This window comes from Aphelocoma coerulescens, unplaced genomic scaffold (genome assembly GCF_041296385.1).
Source record: "Aphelocoma coerulescens isolate FSJ_1873_10779 unplaced genomic scaffold, UR_Acoe_1.0 HiC_scaffold_46, whole genome shotgun sequence".
Lineage (NCBI taxonomy): Eukaryota > Metazoa > Chordata > Aves > Passeriformes > Corvidae > Aphelocoma > Aphelocoma coerulescens.
Window position 1 is genome coordinate 2620923 of NW_027183804.1, and position 18711 is coordinate 2639633.

At 59.6% G+C, this 18711-nt stretch overlaps 1 protein-coding gene across 1 annotated transcript; it reads left to right on the top strand.

Annotated features, from left to right (window-relative positions):
• Positions 1-15081: 15081 nt before the first annotated feature.
• On the top strand, positions 15082-18556 carry LOC138101743 (olfactory receptor 14J1-like). The gene is made up of 2 exons (XM_068999526.1): positions 15082-15292; positions 17396-18556. Exon 2 carries the CDS (start codon positions 17419-17421, stop codon positions 18346-18348), a length of 930 nt encoding a protein of 309 aa, XP_068855627.1. The 5' UTR covers positions 15082-15292; positions 17396-17418; the 3' UTR covers positions 18349-18556.
• Positions 18557-18711: the final 155 nt, after the last annotated feature.

Consider the following 18711-nt stretch of genomic DNA (forward strand, 5'->3'; position numbering starts at 1 on the left):
GTGTTGCCCTTTTAACGGGAGTTATAGTGGGCACCGACTTTCCCGGGGCATCTTAAAGCGCCGATGGCAGAGCGAACCCCAAAATTTCACCCGGGGGGCACTCTCCCGTTTGCTGCACTCGGGGGAGCCCCGAACGGCGACGGGTCCTGGGCTGAGCCCCCCACTCAGCCGGGGGTGGGGAGGGAACGGGGAGGGCTGGGACGGGGTTTGGGGCTGCTGGGGTTAACTGCGGGACCCCACTGGGACCCCTTTCCCGCTGTCCCACCTCCCCGGATCCCCCCTCTCCCACCCCTTTCCCGTTGTTGCCCCAAACCTCCGCTGCCCCAGCTCGCCCTGGGCTGACCCAGCCCTTTCCCATCGTGGCCCGGCCCGGCCCCGCTGCCCCGAGAGCTCCCGGGCCGCGGCCGCAGCGACGGAGGAAGGGCAGGAGGAGGAGGAGGCGGGACAGAGGAGGAGGAAGAGGAGGGCCGGGGGGAAGAAGGAGGAGGCGGAGCAGGCGGAGGAGGCTCCACGTGCGGGCAGCGCTCTCTGCATCCGCAGCCGCTCGGGCCGGGAGCATCGCCCGCCCCGCATCCCGCAGGTGCCCGGGGAGGGGGAGCTCGGCCCAAACATCCCGGGCGGTGCTTTTGGAGGGGGGAGGGATATTTGGAGCTCCCAGGAAATCTATTTGGGGCTCGCTGTTTCATCCTCTCTGTCGGGGCGGGCGGCGCGATGTTTGGAGCTTGCGGGACTCCAAAGGCGAGCCGCAGATGCCCCTCGGGCGGATATCGGGGGGTCCCGGGCGGTGTTTTTGGGGGTCCCGGTGGCGGCAGAGCCCCGGCGGGGGCGGGGGGATGCGGGTCCCCCCGCGGTGGGGGTTGGGCTTCCCGGGCCGGGCCCTCCGAGCTCTGCCGGGGCCCCGTGGGGACGGCGCGGGGCCGGGGGGGGGCGGGGGGACACCGGTTTTGGGGACCCCGGGAGAGCCGCGGCTTCCCTAAGTGGGACCCCGGAGAGAGGAGAGCCCCAGAAGCCCAAAGCGGGGACCCCGAGAGGGGGGACCCCTGGGATTGGCGGGACCCCGGCGGGGGGGTCTGGGGGCTGCAGGGGCGGCACGGCCGGGAAAGGGGCTCGGGGGTCCCGGGGCTGGGAAAGGGGCTTGGGGGTCCCGGGGCTGGGAAAGGGGCTCGGGGGTCCCGGGGCCGGGAAATGGTTGCTCCCTGTATGAGCCCAGTATGATCCCAGTATGATCCTGGTCACTTCCCCTCACTCCCTGCAGAATCCCTGTTGCTCCCAGTATGAACCCAGTCACTCCCAGTCACTCCCCATTATGATGCAATTTGCCCCCAGCACAGTCTCAGTTGCTCCCAGTTCCTCCCATTTTGTCCAGTGTGTTCCCAGTTCTCCCAGTTGCCCCAGTATAGTCCCAGTCACTCCCAGTATGATGCCAGACTCTCCCAGCAGGGCCCCAGTCACTCACAATTGCTCCCAGTTCTCCCCAGCACATTCCCAGTCACACCCAGTGTGGTCCCAGTCAGCACCCACATGGTCTCAGACACTCCCAGTATACCCCAGTTGCCCTGAATATTCTCATGGTCATTCCCAGGCACTCCCAGTTACCTCAGCATGGATCAGTTGCCCCCAGATTTATCCAGTCACTGCCAGTACATCCCAGTTGTCACCAGCATGCATCCTATCATTCCCAGTTCCTCCCAGTGCATCCCCAGTAGGCTCTCAGCATGGGCCTGGTAGCTCCCAGTAACCCCCATTGACACCCACTATAATGCTAGCAAGGCCCCAGTCACTCCCAGTATGATGCCAGTGACCCCCAGGGTGTTCCCAGTTGCTCCCTGTCAATGCCAGCATGAGCCCAGTAGCCTCCAGTATGATCCCTGTGACTCCCTGTCTCTCCCAGTATATCCCAGTCACCCCCAGCATGCTCCCAGTCACTCCCACTTCCCAGTTGCTTTCAGCATGATTCCAGTTGCTCACAGCCACTCCCAGTCAATCCCAGTATGATTCCAGTCACCCTCTGTATGATCCCAGTCTCACCCAGAATGGACCCACTGTGATTCCGGTATGATCCCAGTTGCCCCCAGCATAGTTCCAGTTGTTCCCAGTTCCTCCCAGTATGATCCCAGTTGCCCCTAGAATAGTCCCAGTCATGCCCAGTTTCCCCCAGCATAGATCCAGTTGCTCCCAGGTGCCCTCAGCATGGTCTGATTTCCCCCCAGCATGATCCCAGCTGTTCCCAGTGTGGTTCCAGTCACCCCCAGTATGGTTACAGACACTCCCAGTATATCCCAGTTGCCCTCAGCATGCTTGTAGTCATTCCCAGGCACTCCCAGTCTCCAGTAAAGTTCCATTTACTGCAGAATGATCCCAGTCTTTCCCAGTTACTTCCAGGGTCCTCCAGCATGATCCCAGTTTCTGTCAGTTTCCCAAAGTGTGGTCCCAGTTGCTCCCAGTATGATGCCAGTTGTGGTCTCAGTGCCCTCAGCATGGTTCCAGTACCTTCCAGTTGATCCCAGTTGCTCCCAATGTGTCCACATTTTCCTCCCAACATGGGCCCAGCAGCTCCCAGTAACCCCCAATCAGGTTCCATTCACACCTGCTGTAATCCCAGTGGCTCCCAGGATGATCCCAGTAGGGCCCGTAGTCACTTCCAGTATGGTTCCAGTCACTTCCAGAATGGTCCCAGTGTCCCCAAATGTGATCCCAACTGCTCCCTCTCAATGCCAGTATGATCCCAGTTGCTTCCAGTCACTCCCAGTATGATCCCAGTTGCACCCAGTCACCCCCAGCATGGTTACAGTCACCCCCAGTATGCCCCCAGTCACTCCCAGATACTCCCAGTATTATTCCAGTCATGCCCAGAGTGACTCCCTGTCACTCCCAGTGTGGGCCCAGTTGCTCCCAGTATGAATCCAGTCACTCCCAGTTACTCCAGATACGATCCCATTTGCTCCCAGCATGGTCTCTGTTGCTCCCAGTCACCTCCAGTATGGTTCCAGTCATGTCCAGCACCTTTCCAGTCCCTCCCAGTCTGATTCCAGTATGATCACAGTCCCTCTCAGATACTCCCAGTATCATCCCAGTCAGTTCCAGTAGGATCCCAGTATGACCCCAGCATGGGCACAGCTGCTCCCATTATCTTCCAGTGTGGTTCCAGTTGAACCCAGTTGCCCCCAGTTCAGACCCAGTCACTCCCCACATGAGGTCGAGCACTCCCTGAATTCACAGCCCTCCACCCGTGGGATCATCGCCCCCCATCCCGCAGGTGCCCGGGGAGGGGGAGCTCGGCCCAGATATCCCGGGGGGGTTCCCGGGGTTGGGTTTTTTGGGGGGGATGTTTGGAGAGTGAAGAACTCCAAAGCTGAGCAGAAAATGCCCCTTGTGAGGACATTGGGGGTCCCCAGGAGGTGTTTCTGGGGGTCCCGGTGGCGGTGCCAGCAGAGCCCTGGCAGCGGGCAGGGGGACGTGGGGTACGGCCCGTGGTGGGAGCTGGGTCTACCCGAGTCAGTCACGGCCACCTCCAGCCCGGAGCCAGGGGGCTGCAGGACCCCTTGGGAGAGCCGGAGGGGGAACCTCGGGACCCCCAGAGTGGGACAAGCAGAGAGGGGCAGTACCGGGACCAGGGGAGCCCCGGCAGTCTGGAGGAGCGACCCCCTGTGAGCCCCAGGGCCTCAAAGTGGGGAGCCCAGAGAGGGGGGAGCGCCGCCATTCGCAGGACCCTCAACAGCCTGGAGAGGGGGAGGGGGGACTCCTTGGACCCCCTGCACCCCGAAGCAGAGAATAAGGGGAGAAGGGACCTGGGGACCCCATAACCCCCAGCATCCCTAAGTGGGGAGACCAAAGGGGGGAGCTTTTGGATTCCTGGACTCTCAGCAGCCTGGGGAGGGTGGAGACCAAGTAGAGAGGGGGACCCCAATAAAAGAGGGACCCCCAGCAGCTGGGACAGGGGGGAACCCCCAAACACCAAAGGGGAGAGACCAGAGACAGGGAACTCCTGAGAGGCTTTTTGAGAGCAGATTTTTATGGACACAGTGCCCAGTGACTTCTAGAGGTGGACTTGGGCAGAGGGATCTTACACTCAACATGTTCATCTCTTGTTTCTCCCAGAATGAGGATTTCCCATTCCCAGCCCTTGGCCAGGTGGAGGAGGAGGCTGTGAGGAAGAGGAAGATGCCCCGGGACCCCCAGGCAGGTGAGGAGGAAGTCAGTGCCCCTTTCCCCCTCTCTCCTGCTAAATCTCCCAGCCCAGCATCGCCCCCGGCTGCAGGACAGCCCCGCTGCCGACGCTGTCCTGCCGGGGACGGACTGGGGGGATCTCCTTCCCCTTCCCTGTGGCACGGAGGCAAATCCCATCCTCTCCTTGTCCTTCCTCCCCAGACAAGGAGCTGAGGACGGAGCCCAGGGAGGACAAATCCCCGCGGCAGAACCTGGTGGAAGAGGCCGTTTTGAGCGGCTCCACAGCTCAGGAATCCAATGGGGAGGAAAAGCCCCAGAGATCCCGCAGGAGGAGGGGCTGCAAACGCAGCCCAGGGTGCTCTGAGGACGAAAGACCCACCCTGTGCCGGGAAGGCGGCCGGAGATGCAGCCAGAGGTCAGAGCTGGTGGTTCATGAGCAGCTTCACAATGGGGAGAAGCCCTATGAGTGTGGGGAATGTGGGAAGGGCTTCAGCCACAGCTCCCACCTGATCCGCCACCAGCCCATCCACACCGGGGAGAGGCCCTACGAGTGTGGGCAATGTGGGGAGAGCTTCAGATGGAGCTCCAACCTGATCAACCACCAGAGGATGCACACTGGGGAGAGGCCCTACGAGTGTCCTGTGTGTGGGAAGAGCTTCAGACGGAGCTCCCACCTGATCTGCCACCAGATGATCCACACTGGGGAGAGGCCCTATGAGTGTGGGGAATGTGGGAAGAGCTTCAGCCAGAGCTCCCACCTGATCCGCCACCAGCGCATCCACACAGGGGAGAGGCCCTACGAGTGTCCTGAGTGTGGGAAGAGGTTTCAGACCAGCTCCACTCTCCTCCTGCACCAGCGGATTCACACGGATGAGAGGCCCTTCCGCTGCCCTGACTGCAGGAAAGGATTCAGGTACAACTCTGACCTCGTCATCCACCGGCGCATCCACACTGGGGAGAGGCCCTACAAGTGTCCCCAGTGTGGGAAGAGCTTCTCCAGGAGCTCTCACTTGACCCAACACCAACGGAGGCACCGCTAAGGGAAGCCCTGCGAGTGCCCCGACTGTGGGAAGTGCTTTGTCCTCTGCTCCAGCTCCATCTCCCATCAGAGGAGCCACGTTTGGCAGAGCCCTGGTGACCCACATTCCCTGTGATCTGTGTTGGGAAGACCTCTGGCTTTTTTACCTTTACACCCTAAAAAATTTCATCTGCTCTGTCCAATTGTTTTTTCTGGTGGTATCCAGCAACCCTGGATGATCTTGGAGATCTGCAGCCTAAGTAATTTCTGTGTTAATCCCACTGAAACAACCAAAATTGGGGTAGAAATAAAGAAATTAAACAAAGAGATCTAAAGCAGCACCATTTTACCGGAATTTGGGGGTGAATTTGTTATTCAGGGGAATATTTGGGAGGATCTGAGTGTTGTGGGGCTGTGAAGCCAGGCAGATTGGGGCCACAATCTCACAGTTGTGGGGGCAGAACATGTCCACCTGTGCCCATCTGTTCTCCAGGAATTCTGGTTGTCTGTCCCACTCCCTGGCCTGGGTCTCCCCCTTTGGGGTGTGACCTCCAAAGTGCCCAAATTGCTGCTGAAGTGCCTGACCTGCTCTGGGCTGTGGATGCTCCTGTCCCCCAGCCTGTCCTGGTCGGTGCCTCGGCATGGAAAGACCTTCCCAGCGCTGTGCCCTGGGCCGGGAGGGATTGTGCCACCAGAGCTGTCCCTCCATTTCTTCTGCCAGGCAGCTTTAGCACAGGAAAAGTGGAGAAGCCAGAGCTGCCTCTCAGCTTTCCGCAGCCCTCCAGAGGAATCCTGTGTGGGAAGCAGCCTGGGAACAGGGTTTCTGTGCCAGGGCAGGGGAATTCAGAGCCCTTTCCTCCCCCGTGGGCCCAGGCTCTGGCCCTTGCCCTTTGCAATGGCCCTGCAGCTGCCAGAGGGGCCTTTTTGGCTCAGCTGAGAGCAGTCCTGCTGCAAGGCTGTCCTCGAGCTGCTTGGGCTGCACATGTGCCCAGGGAATGCTCATTGCTTGCAGTCTCAGGCGCTGTGGGTGTGCAGGTGTAACTACTGCAGGAGGGAACAGCTCTGCTGGGGGCAGTTCTCTTTTTCTTGGTGGTTTTTCTGTTGAATGAACGTTCCGTGCCAGCTCTGGGCAGAGCTCTGTAGCTGTATGTGGCACTTGTCTGTGGCACTGTGGCTCAGGAGGTGGCCAAGGGGAGCTTGGCCGAGGTGTGGGCAGAGGAATGGCCATCAGGCCAGGCTGGGGGGTCAGCGGCCGGTCAGTTGCGTTGCGTGGCCGCGGCTCTGGACGCTTGTGTGTGAGCGTGTGCAGGGCTGGAAGGCTGGGGCTGCCGCCGCTGTGTCGCAGAGCCGGGAAGGCCGGGGCTGGCCCGGCCCTGGCCCGGCCCCGCCAGCTCTGCCAGCTGCCGGCGGGGACACAAAGGGCAGCTCCGAGCTGCGGCCGCTGCGCTGCGGCCGCACAAACGCAGCGCCCGCAGAGCTCCAGGGCAAGGTGCTGGCCCTGGCTCGGGGCTGGGCCGGGGCCAGCGGCAGAAAATCAACTTGCAGCTCGGGCCCCGCAGCAGGGAGGAGCAGCAATTGCTGGGGGAGAGAGACTCTTGCCAAGGGCCTGCGGGGCCGGGCCCCAGGGAACGGCTTCCCGCTGCCCGAGGGCAGGCTGAGATGGGATGTGGGGCAGCAATGGTTCCCTGGCAGGGCGCTCAGGGCCTGGCACAGGCTGGCCCCAGAAGCTGCGGCTGCCCCCGCATCCCTGCAAGTGTCCCAGGCCGGCTCGGCCATTGGGGCTTCCTGCCCAGGAGGGCTGGGCTGGGCTGGGGCTGCTGAGGGCGGGATGGGCTCTGGCTGAGCCAGCTGAAGGCTGCGCATGATGAGGCCGGGGGGACCCCGTTCCTCAGTGGGTTCTGGGGTATCCCACATTCCTGAAGGGATGTCAGGGTATGTCCCGTTCCTGAGGCAGTTTTGGGGTCCCCCCAATGCTTCGGGAGGGGTTCTGAGAGGGGGGCTCTGGTACTTGGAAGGGGGACCTATTGTCAGGGATGCGGGGAGCCCATTTTGGGAAGGATGCTGCTGTTTCTGGCAATGTTGAGAGGTTCTGAATGGGCTGTGGGGCCCTGGCTGTCATTTTGGGACTTGAGGTGAGCCCATGGGCACAGCAAGGGCTGAGGAGAGGTTCCAAGCTCCCATTTGGGATGGAGGGATTGAGCGGGTGCCTCCAATAAACTCAATGCCAGCCCCAGTGTGTCGATGGCAGCCCCAAATGGCTCGATCCGTCAGCCCCAAGGCCCGGCTGTGGGGAGTCAGGAAGCACAGAAGGGGAATTGGTGTCCAGGAGGGATGGGATGGGATGGGATGGGATGGGATGGGATGGGATGGGATGGGATGGGATGGGATGGGATGGGATGGGATGGGATGGGATGGGATGGGATGGGATGGGATGGGATGGGATGGGGTGGTTTGGGCACTTGGAGTGGGGCACTCCAGGGAAGAAAACCAGGATCTGCTTCTGGGGAGGCTCCTTCTGTTTTTTGACATATTTGGGGCCTCTAAGTGGCTTCTGGGAGGTTGCAGTGAATTTGGGGAAGGTGCCGTAAACCCCCCGCAATTTGTGGGACTGAGGCGAAGTCCCCACATTTTGGGAGGGTGAGGGGACCCCAATTGGGAGGGGATCCTGCTGCTTTGCACCCCTTCAATGGGGTGAGAAGTGGCTTGTGAGGGAAGGAAGGAAGGAAGGAAGGAAGGAAGGAAGGAAGGAAGGAAGGAAGGAAGGAAGGAAGGAAGGAAGGAAGGAAGGAAGGAAGGAAGGAAGGAAGGAAGGAAGGAAGGAAGGGAGGAAAACAGTGTAAGTTCTGAATGAAAAAAAAAAAGGTAAATAACTGAGTTCTCTTTTCAAAAATATCAATTCCCTCTGAATCCAAAGTTGCAGAAGACTTTTCACTCCACATTTGGGTTTTGTTTTCATCTCTCATAATTTTTCTGGTTCTTTTCTTTCTTCTCTTGTTTTTAATAGATAACACCTGCTAGGAAAGGAATGCAGAGCAAAATGAGACCCATTTCTGGCAGGCACTGAAAGTGTGGGCTCCTGGTCTGGTTCCTTTTGTGTGGATCCCTCATCTCTGCGGCACGGGGGGAATAGCAGTGCTGGGAGCCAGAACAGGCTCAGGAGCATCCTGCTCTGGCAGCTCTGAGGAGGTGGCACATGTCCTGCTCTCCTGCTGCCCTCCAAAGCACAGAATCCATGGGCAAGTTTAGGCCCAGCTCTGGGCACAGCCAGCATGGCCTGGGCACGGGAACGGGGGGCAAAGCGGGCAGGATCCTTCTGCAGCTGACTGGTGGTTTCTGGTTTCTCTGCCCAGAGTGCCAGGGTGTTCTTAAGAGGTGCTTGTCCATGCAGCCCTTGGACAGGCCGTCCTTGGAAGAGCTCTTCAGTGCCCCTTGGCTGCAGGGTGTTCATGTGCCCTAGAGGATGGCAGGGACCCACGGGCACAGTGTGATCCAGGGGCCTGGCAGGTAACAGCCCCACACATCTCTTGGCAATCAGTGGCAAAGCAAAGCAGACGATTTTGTCCTGCCTGTCGCTCTGAGCAGGGAGCATCAGAAGGGAACACGCAGCTCTTGGGCTGCAGCTGAGCTGGAGGCCTGCTCTGGCAAGCACTGGTGGCCACCATCCCCCCTGGTTTTGCTGGTCTGGTTCACTGATGGCTGGGGCCCTGGGCAGAACCCTGAGAGCCTGGTGTGGCCCCAGGGAAGGAGAAGGAGCCCCTGGAGAAGCTGTAGCAGGTGGGGCTGCTGCTGCTGGAGCCACCAAGGACGAGCTCAAGGACAACAACCTCTTCCTGGAGCTGGCCAGTGGCAGCTGAAGATGATGGCCTTTGATTCTGGCACCTTCTCCAAAGACACGCTCCACGGCCAGTGTGCAGGTGAGTCCAGAGCCAGGGGGATGCTGCCAGAGCTGGGCATGGCACGGCCTGGCCGGGCACCAAAGGTTCCCCCTTTGCTGGGGCGGCTGCAGCCAATTCTTCAGTGGCTGCCAATACATGTGTGTCAGTACAAAGCTCTCAAGGGACTGATTAAAGCAGAGGACTGGAGACCATGGCTGCACAAAGCTCTCAGAGACTCAAGTGTGGAAAAAGGAAAGTACCTTAGAAAAACCAGAAGTACCTTGAAGCATTAATGAACTCTTGTTATTGACCAAGGCTCTCAAGGGACTGATTAAAGCAGGTAATTGGGGACCATGACTGCACAAACCTCTCAGAGAGTCAGTGTCAAAAAGAGGTACTTTAATTACCCTGGAGTATCTCAAAGCATTAATGAGCCCCAGTGAATGTTGTTACTGATAGAGAATCTCCAGGGACTCATTAGAGCAGAGAATTGGGGGCCAGGATTGCACAAAGCTCTCAGAGACTCCCAGGCAAAAGCCAAAGCCAAAGTCCTTTGAAAACCCTGCAGTCCCTGGGAGCATTCAGGAGCCCCCAGGGCCATTCCTGACCAAGGCTCCCCAGGGACTCCTTGCAGCAGATCCCTGAGGCCACTGGGATGTGGGGGGATGCTGAGGGCAGGACAAGGGGCTGACAGTGCCCAGCCTTGCTGGGGCTGTGCCAGGAGGCCCCAGGGCCTCAGGACAAGGTGTCTCCTCCCAGCCCTTGGTGGCACAGACGCTGCTGTGCCCCAGGGCACCAAGACTTGGCTTCTCTTTGTCCCCCCCTGTCATCCCTGCCTCCAGTTCTCTGCTCTGACTGGAGCCTGGGGACACTTTCTCAGTCATGTCCCTCACTGGGACCCATGAAAACTTCCAGAAACTTTGAAGTTCAATTCTGACAGGAATTCTTGAGAGGTTTGTGCTAGTCCCTGTCAGGGACTGATGTTCAGGGCCTCAGCACCAAGGCCCGAGAGGGTCATTGCAGTCCTTGTGCTGTGTCCGTGCTGCTGAGCTGGGCCGGGCTCCTGGCACAGAGGCAGCTCCAGGCAAGCGGCAGCGCTGCAGAGAGACAGCTCTGGCCAGGAGCAGCTCCTGGGCACAGCCCAGCAGGGCTGGGGCACTGCCTGCAGCCAGCCCGGGCACAGCACAGGGGCACACAGGGCTTCAACTCAGCCGGGGCTGGGAAGGGGCTGACAAGTGACTGGGGGGGCTCCAAACCCAGCCCAGGGAGCTCTGAGGAGGAAAGACCCAGCCTGTGCTGGGAAGGCAGCTGCAGATCCAGCCAGAGCTCAGAGCTGGTGCTTCATGAGCAGCTTCATGGCAGAGAGAAGCCCAACAAGTGCTTGGAATGTGAGAAGAGCTTCAGCTGGAGCTCCAGCCTGCTCTGCCACAAGAGGATCCACACTGGGGAGAGGCCCTACGAGTGTCCCCAGTGTGGGAAGAGCTTCTCCAGGAGCTCACACTTGACCCCACACCAACAGAGCCACCAGTAAGGGAAGCCCTGTGAGTGCCCTGACTATGGCAAGAGCTTTGTCCTCTGCTCCAACTTCATCCCCCAGAAGAGCCCTGGTGACCCACGTTGGGAAGACACCTGGCTGATGGTCCTTCTGTTTTGGCCCTAATTTTCTTTTGATCCATCTTCATCCCTTAAAAACACCCAAAATTGGGGTAAAAATAAAGAAATTGATCAGAGACATCTAAAGTTACACCATTTTACTGGTGTGTGGGGGGAATATTGAGTTCAGGGTGATATTTGGCAGAGGAGGACGGAGACTGTCTCTATCCCTCTCACCCCACTCAGTGCCCAGTGAGGGTCTCTGTTCTTCTCCCCTCGGGATTCTCGGGAGGTGCTTGTGGGGGTTTGGGGGTGTCTCTGTCCCTCTCACCCCGATGATGCTTGGGTGGGGTCACACCAGGGGTGAGAGGGACAGAGACCCCCCCGGCCTCCCCAGGTGTGAGAAGGTCAGAGAGCCCCCCACCCCCCGAGCACACTCAGCGGTGAGAGGGACACAGAGCCCCTGGTCCCCCACCCTGCACAAGCATTCCCTGGGGTGAGAGGGATGGAGACCCCTGAGCATCCCCCAGGGCGAGGGGGACAGAGACCCCCGAGCATCCCCTGGGCTGAGAGGGACAGGGACAACACACTCAAGCCCCTCCCCAGCATCCCCTTGGCACCAGACCAAATAAACTTGGCAGAAATCAAACTTAAGTCTACATAAAATGCTTTGAGCAATGTTTGCTCTTCCCACAAGTCCCTTGTGGTGAAAACACAATCAAGCCCCAACCATGAATGAACCGACAGCACAAGCAGTTCTGGTGGCAATTCAAAGCTCCAGCGGTTCCCACACAGCTCCAGCTCAGCTGCTGCAGGTTCCTGTAAAAGAAAAGTGACAATTCGGCCCAATACAGATGATTGAAAGGAAGGAAAACTCTGTGTAGCTGTCACAAAGGTGGCAGGGAGGAAGAGAAAAATGATTCTCCCATTTGGCAAAGCCCCCCAGCCTGTGAGAGAGAAAAGGGGGGAGAGCAAGGGAGTGGCAGGGACAGAGACCTCCCCTGGGGAGGGGCGAGTGTGACACTGTCCCCTGTGTGTGTGGCCTTCCCGGGCTGGGGGTTTCACACCTGAGCCAGTCTGGGTAAGGGGGGTGGTGTTCACTCCCCCTGAGCAGGGGTTACCCCACACCCCCAAAACTCCTCCTGCCCCCTTGGTTGGGGGATGGGGGTGCAAACCTGGCCTCAGCAAAGGGGTCTGGGGGCTAGGGCCTCCCCCAGCCCGACCCCAGCCAGGGCTGATTTTCAGGACAGCTCTGGGCATGGCTTTCTGGTGGATTCATTCTCCTCCCTCAGCCTTGTTTACTTCTTAGAGTAAAGAACTGTTCCTCCTTTTCCTGTGTTTTTGCTTGGGAGCCCTGTAATTGTGGGATTGGATCCGAGGGGATCATCGGGGCACTGCTGGGCCCCATGGACCAAGGGGCCAGTGTGATTCTGAGAGGCCCCGTGGAGTCAAGGAGACCATGGTGCTCCTGCAGGTCCTCATGGAATCACAGAGTCCATTGTGACACTGCTGGGCCCATGGAACCAAGGACACCTTTGTGACCCTGAGGGGCCCCGTGGAACCAAGGACACCTTTGTGACCCTGAGGGGCCCCATGGAACCAAGGACACCTTTGTGACACCGAGGGAACCAAGGGAACATGGAACAGCTCTGGCTGCCTTGGGCTCCTGGGGCCACCTGACAGCTCCGGCTGACCTTGGCATGTCCATGGCTGACTCTCATCTGCCCCTGGAGCACTGGGGCTCCGTGCTTTCCTTCCTATGGAACAGAACTGTCCTTCTCCTCCAGGGGCCCATGGCCAAAATTGAGATTTTGCCTCCAAAATTCCATCTATCAAAGGATTGCTCTGTGTCGAAAGGTGCCAGGACAGACGGCTCTGGCCGGCCTTGGCCTCTGGCGGTCGCCTCTCATCAGCCTTCCAAACACTGGGGCTCTGTGATTTCCTTCCTATGGCAAAGAACCGTCCTTCTCTTCCAGGCACAAATGGCCAAAACTGGGATTCCACCTCCCAAATTCTGTCTATCCAAGGATTGCTCCCAGGGAAGAGCTGCCAGGACAGATGGTTCTGGCTGGCCCTGGCCTCCAGTGGCTCCTGCTCATCTCCCTCTGAAACACTGGAGCTCCGTGCTTTCCCTCCTACGGAAAAGAACCGTCCTTCTTCTTCAGGCTCCCATGGCTGAAGTTGGGATTTGGCCTCCCAGATTCCATCCCAGGATTGGTCCCAGACAAAAGTTGCCAAGACAAACAGGTCTGGCTGGCCTTGGCCTCCTGGGGGCCACCTCTCATCTGCCTTCCAAACATTGGGGCTCCACCCTTTCCCTACAATGGAAAAGAACCGTCCTTCCTGTCCAGGCGCCCAAGGTCAAAACTGGGATTCCACCTCCCAGATTCCCAATATCCAAGGGCTGCTCCCAGACAAACCTGCCAGGACAGACAGATGTGGCTGGCCTTGGCCTCTGGTGGCTGTGTCTCATCTGTCCCTGAAACCCTTGGGGCTCGCTGCTGCCCTTCCTCTGGAGACCACTGTGACCCTGCGTGGCCTCGTGGAACCCAGGGGCCGTTGTGACCCTGCAGGGCTGGTGGCACCAAGGGGACCATTGTGACCCTGTGGCGTTCCATGGAGCCAAGGGGCCACTGTGGCACTGCTGGCCCCAAAGAACCGAGGGGCCTTTGTGACCCTGCAGGGCCCACAGAACCAAGGGAACGTGGAACAGCTCTGGCTGCCTTGGGCTCCTGGGGCCGCCTGGCAGCTCCGGCTGACCTTGGCATGGCAAGAGCTGCTTCTCACTGCCCTGGAGCGCTGGGGCTCCGTGCTTTCCTTCCTATGGAACAGAACTGTCCTTCTCCTCCAGGGGCCCACAGCCAAAACTGGGACTCTACATCCAAATTTGATTATGTAAGGATTGTTCCCATATGAAACTTGCCAGGACAGATGGGTCTCGCTGGCCTTGGCCTCTTGGGGCCACCTCTCATCTGCCTTTGAAACACTGTGGGGCTATGCTGTTCTTCCCATGGGAAAAAACATCTTTCAAGTCCAGGTGTTCATGGCCAAAATTGGGAATCCACCTCCAAAATTCTGTATATCCAAGTACAGCTCCCAGGCAAAATCTGCCAGGACTGACAAGTCCAGCTTCCCTTGGCTTCCTGAGGGCCAGCTCTCAGCTGCCTTTGAAACGCTGGGGCTGTGCTTCTCTTCCTGTGGAACTGAGCCATCCTTCTCCTCCCGCTGCCCATGGCCAAAATTGGAATTTGGCCTCCAAAATTAAATCTGTCCCAGGATTGCTGCCAGACAAAAGCTGCCAAGACAAACAGGTCTGGCTGGCCTTGGCCTCTGGTGGCCTCCTTTCATCTTTCAATACTGGGCTTCTGTGGTTTCCTTCCTGGGGAAAAGAACCGTCCCTCTTGTCCGGGTGCTCTTGGCCTCGAGCACCTGACCACTGTATAGGGACAAAGGAGCTCTGTGCTCCGTGGAGTGGAGACTGAGGAGAGCAGAGGAGAGCCCTGGGAGGGACTGAAGGGAGGTTTTAGAGATGGTGGATCCTTCTGGCATTGTAGAGAACAGGCAGAGAACGAGAAAATGAATGTGAAGGGCAGCTGGGGAGGCCCAGAGTGGACATCAGGAGAAAGGAATTTCCCTCCCAGGCAGGGTTGGGGTGCAACACGTTCCCCAGAAGGAGTCTGGAGCAGCCCAAGGCTTTGTGTGGCCAGGCAGAGGCAGGCAGGACGCAGAGCTGCCGGCAAAGGAAGGGGCCAGCCAGGTGGGGCAGCCGGGGGGATGAGGACAGCCTGCAGGGACAGAGGCGCAGGGCAGGGACAGCGTGGCACAGCCTGGGCTGCAGAGGGCAGAGGGATGGGCAGCAGCTGCAAGGCCCTGACAGAGCCAACTTGTGCAGCCCTTTGGCCACGGCTGCTGGCCCTGGCCCTGAGGCCAGGAGGGGACAAGTGACCCCTGCAGCCCTGGGGCCTCAGTGCCTCCTTGTCCCTGCCCAGCAGCCTGGCAGGGGCCGCCCCATGGTGCTGCCCTGGGCACTGCCCATCCCCACATCCCAGTGCCCCGGGAAGAGCCCTGAGCACTGAGAGAGGGACAGGATCTGCCTTGCCAGGGGCTGGGGCTCAGGCCTTGGCCCTTTGCACTCAGGGAACACAGCCAGCTTTGCTCAGCACCAGAGACACCTTTCCCTTGCTTGTCCCCACCTGCCATCGCTGCCTCCAGAGTTCTGCTCTCACTGGAACCTGGGCACACTTTCACGTGAGTCGTGTCCTGATGGGACCCATTAAAAGTTAAAGAAACTTTGGACTTTGAATCTTTGAGTTCTTGAGAAGTTTTTTGAAGACACTCTGAGGGACTGAGTCTGATGTGAACAGCACCAAAGCCCCAAGAGGGTCATTAAAGTCCTTGTGCTGCTGCTGTGCTGCTGAGCTGGGCCGGGCTCCTGGCACAGAGGGAACTCTCAAGCTCCTGGCAACCAGCGAGAGCTTCAAAGAGGCAGCTCTGCTGAGGAGCAGCTCCTCTGCCAGCCCAGCAGGGCTGAGGGCACTGCCTGCAGGTACCTGGGAGGAGTGAGCAGAGAGCTGGCTAAAGCAGCTGGAAGGACAGCTCTGAACTCATTCCTGGAGAAACCTTCACAGCGTGGGACACAGTGAGTCTCTGGCTGCAGGGATCCTCTAGAGCTGGCCCATGACACGGCTGCCATGGCTGTGAGGATGGCTCTGCTGCCGTTCCTGCCTTGGGGGAGGATGTGCTGCAGAGCGGGGCTGCCCTGGGCACCGTCAGAGGGACAGGGCAGGACGGCTCCTGCTGCCAGGGCCGGCTGCAGGCTCTGAAGGTGGGCAGCAGCCAGGGGTGCCCAGGGCTGTCCTGCAGAGCAGCTCCTGCAGCCCTGAGGGCTCTTTGCCAGGCCAGGGCATCTGCCACCTGCCAGGGGCAGCTCTCAGCCTGCCTGGGAGCTCCCCATGGGCGCTGGAGGGGAGCTGTGGCTGCAAGGAGTGACTCCTGCTGGGCAGGTCCTGCTGCTGTGGAGAGGCTGCTGTGGGGCCAGGGCTGCTCAGAGCTCCAGCTCATGCCCAGGTCATTTCTGAGGGGGCTTTTCATGAGCACATTCAGGGCAGGAGTTTCCTGCTTGAGTTTCTGCTTTCCTCAATCTGTGCTCCCACTTTTCTCCGGCTCACCTTGGTGGGAATGGAAACTCAGCTGTGCAGGCAGAGCAGGGGCTGAGGCTCTTAAACCATCACACTGAGGATTCCTGGGAGCCTCAGCAAGTGCCTGCACCTCGCCAGCCCCCAGCTCCAGCCAGCATCACCTTTCCATGGTGCCCAGGCCCGGGGGAGCTGTTCTTTAATCGCCGCAGCCCCGAGCGGCTGCCGGGCAGGGCTGGCCCAGGGGCTGGGCTGGGCTCCGGCAGCAGCGGCAGGGACGGAGCCCGGGCCGCAGGAGCAGCTCCCGGCTGGGCCAGCTCCAGCAGCAGAGCCGTGGGCAGGGAGGGAGGGAGGCAGCGCTGAGGGCAGCCCTGCTGAGGGGAGCTGTGGCAGCTGCCGGCGCTGCCCTGCAGTGCAGACACCGCCCTGAGCAGCGCAGCTCCGGTGTCCCCTCGCAGCCAGCACAGCCCTCAGCCCGGGGGCTCGGGGCCCTCAGCCCGGGGGCTCGGGGCCCTCAGCCCGGGGGCTCGGGGCCCTCAGCCCGGGGGCTCGGGGCCCTCGGTGCCCTCCTGGGCCGGCAGAGCAGCAGCAGAGATGAAGGGCATCTCTGCGGCCACGGGCCCGTTCCTGCTGCCCGGGGCCTGAGGGCGACTGTCCTGCCCTGGTGCTGCCCGGGAGGGGCTGGGCAGCGCTGGGCAGGGAAAGGCTTTTCCTCAGGGCCCGGCTCTCTCTCCTTGCCCTGCTCAGCTGCTCCTGGCGCTGCTGAGGGGCTCTCTGGGAATGGCACTTCCAGCTGCAGGCTCAGGCCCAGCCCTGGGGCTCCTCCTGTGCAGGCTGAGCACAGCAATGGGGTGTCCCAGCTCCCTCTGTCCCGGGAGCTCTGGGCAGGCCGGGCTGGGAGGCTGGCAATGAGCCGGCTCTCCTCCAGCAGTGCCATGGACAGGAGCCTGGCTGTGCCCTCGGGATGCCATCCCAGCTGTCAGCTGCCTTCCAGGGGACACTGGGGCCGCGAGTGTCCTTGGCCAGCAGTGGGGCTGAGACTCTGAGAAAGGCTGAGCCACTTTGCTCTGCTGTGGCTCCCTCTGCTCTCAGCTGTGCCAGGCTGATTTTCAGGGGAACACAGTGACTGCCCTCCATCTCAGCAAGGGCAGCTGGGGACAGATGGAGTGACAGAGCAGCTCCCCTCACCCTTCCCTGAGTTACAGCCAATGCTCTTGCCTTGCACAGCTCTCTCTGCTCTCCCTGGGCACACAGGAAACCCTCTCAAAGTGCCTTTGGCCGTCACCGTTCCTTAGCCCTGGCACAGGAGATGCTGCCCAGCTCCTCTGCCTCAGGAGCAGTTTGGGCTGATGGAGTTCAGCCCCAGGACCAGCCCCTGTCCCCATTCCCATGTCCCCCCTGCAGCAGAGCAGAGCTGACTCCTCGCTGTCCATGGGCACAGCCCCTGCTCGTCACAGCAACGGGGCCAGATCCCAGCAGAGCTCCAGGCACGGGGCTGAGGGAAGGGCCCTGAGAAAAGGAAAACTGGGGGGCAGGGCCGGGAGAAAGGGCTTGGGCATTGCCCAGGAAAGTCTCCCCTGACTCCTCACTGTCTTGTCCTTCAACAGCACTCCATGGCCAGAGGCTCCAAATGTCCAACAGCAGCTCCATCAGGCACTTCCTCCTGCTGGCATTGGCAGACACGCGGCAGCTGCAGCTCCTGCACTTCTGCCTCTTCCTGGGCATCTCCCTGGCTGCCCTCCTGGCCAACGGCCTCATCATCAGCGCCGGAGCCTGCGGCCAGCACCTGCACAGCCCCATGTTCTTCTTCCTGCTCAGCCTGGCCCTCAGCGACCTGGGCTCCATCTGCACCACTGTCCCCAAGGCCATGCACAATTCCCTCTGGGGCACCAGGCACATCTCCTACTCAGCATGTGCTGCTCAGGTGTTTCTGCTTATCTTCTTCCTCTCAGCAGAGTATTTCCTCCTCACCATCATGTGCTACGACCGCTACGTGTCCATCTGCAAACCCCTGCACTACGGGACCCTCCTGGGCAGCAGAGCTTGTGCCCACATGGCAGCAGCTGCCTGGGCCAGTGCCTTTCTCTACGCTCTCATGCACACGGCCAATACATTTTCCCTGCCCCTGTGCCAGGGCAATGCCCTGGGCCAGTTCTTCTGTGAAATCCCACACATCCTCAAGCTCTCCTGCTCCAAATCCTACCTCAGGGAACTTGGGCTCATCGCTGTCAGTGTCTGTTTGCTCTTTGGCTGTTTTGTGTTCATTGTTTTCTCCTATGTGCAGATCTTCAGGGCCGTGCTGAGGATCCCCTCTGAGCAGGGCCGGCACAAAGCCTTTTCCACGTGCCTCCCTCACCTGGCTGTGGTCTCTCTGTTCCTCAGCACTGTTATGTTTGCCTACCTGAAGCCCCCCTCCATCTCATCCCCATCCCTGGATGTGGCAGTGTCAGTTCTGTACTCGGTGGTGCCTCCAGCCTTGAACCCCCTCATCTACAGCCTGAGGAACCAGGAGCTCAGGAACTCTCTGAAGAAAGTGATTGCTGGTTTGCAGAAACCCTAAACTGACTCTTTTCTGCTCCAGAGTCTCCAGAATGTAACCCATTACAACCTCAGCCTTTTTTCTCTTCTTTTCTTTCTTTTTTATGGGTGCATTTTTTTATTATTTTTGCACTATTGTAATATTTTCCACAAATGACTATCCTTACTCATAGCAATTTTCATCAATATTTACCTTTCTCCTGTAACCCAAAGTCTTTCAAAAGGCTTGTTTTCTGTGCATTAAATACAGTAAAGTACCCTGCCCTGATCTGTTTTTCCAAGATGCTTCTTCAGACCCCTGACTGTAGGCACAAGGACTTCTGTGCAGAGGTGGAGGGGAAAGAACCCTTGTAGAGCAGCGCAGTCAGGCGTAAGTTCTTCTCCA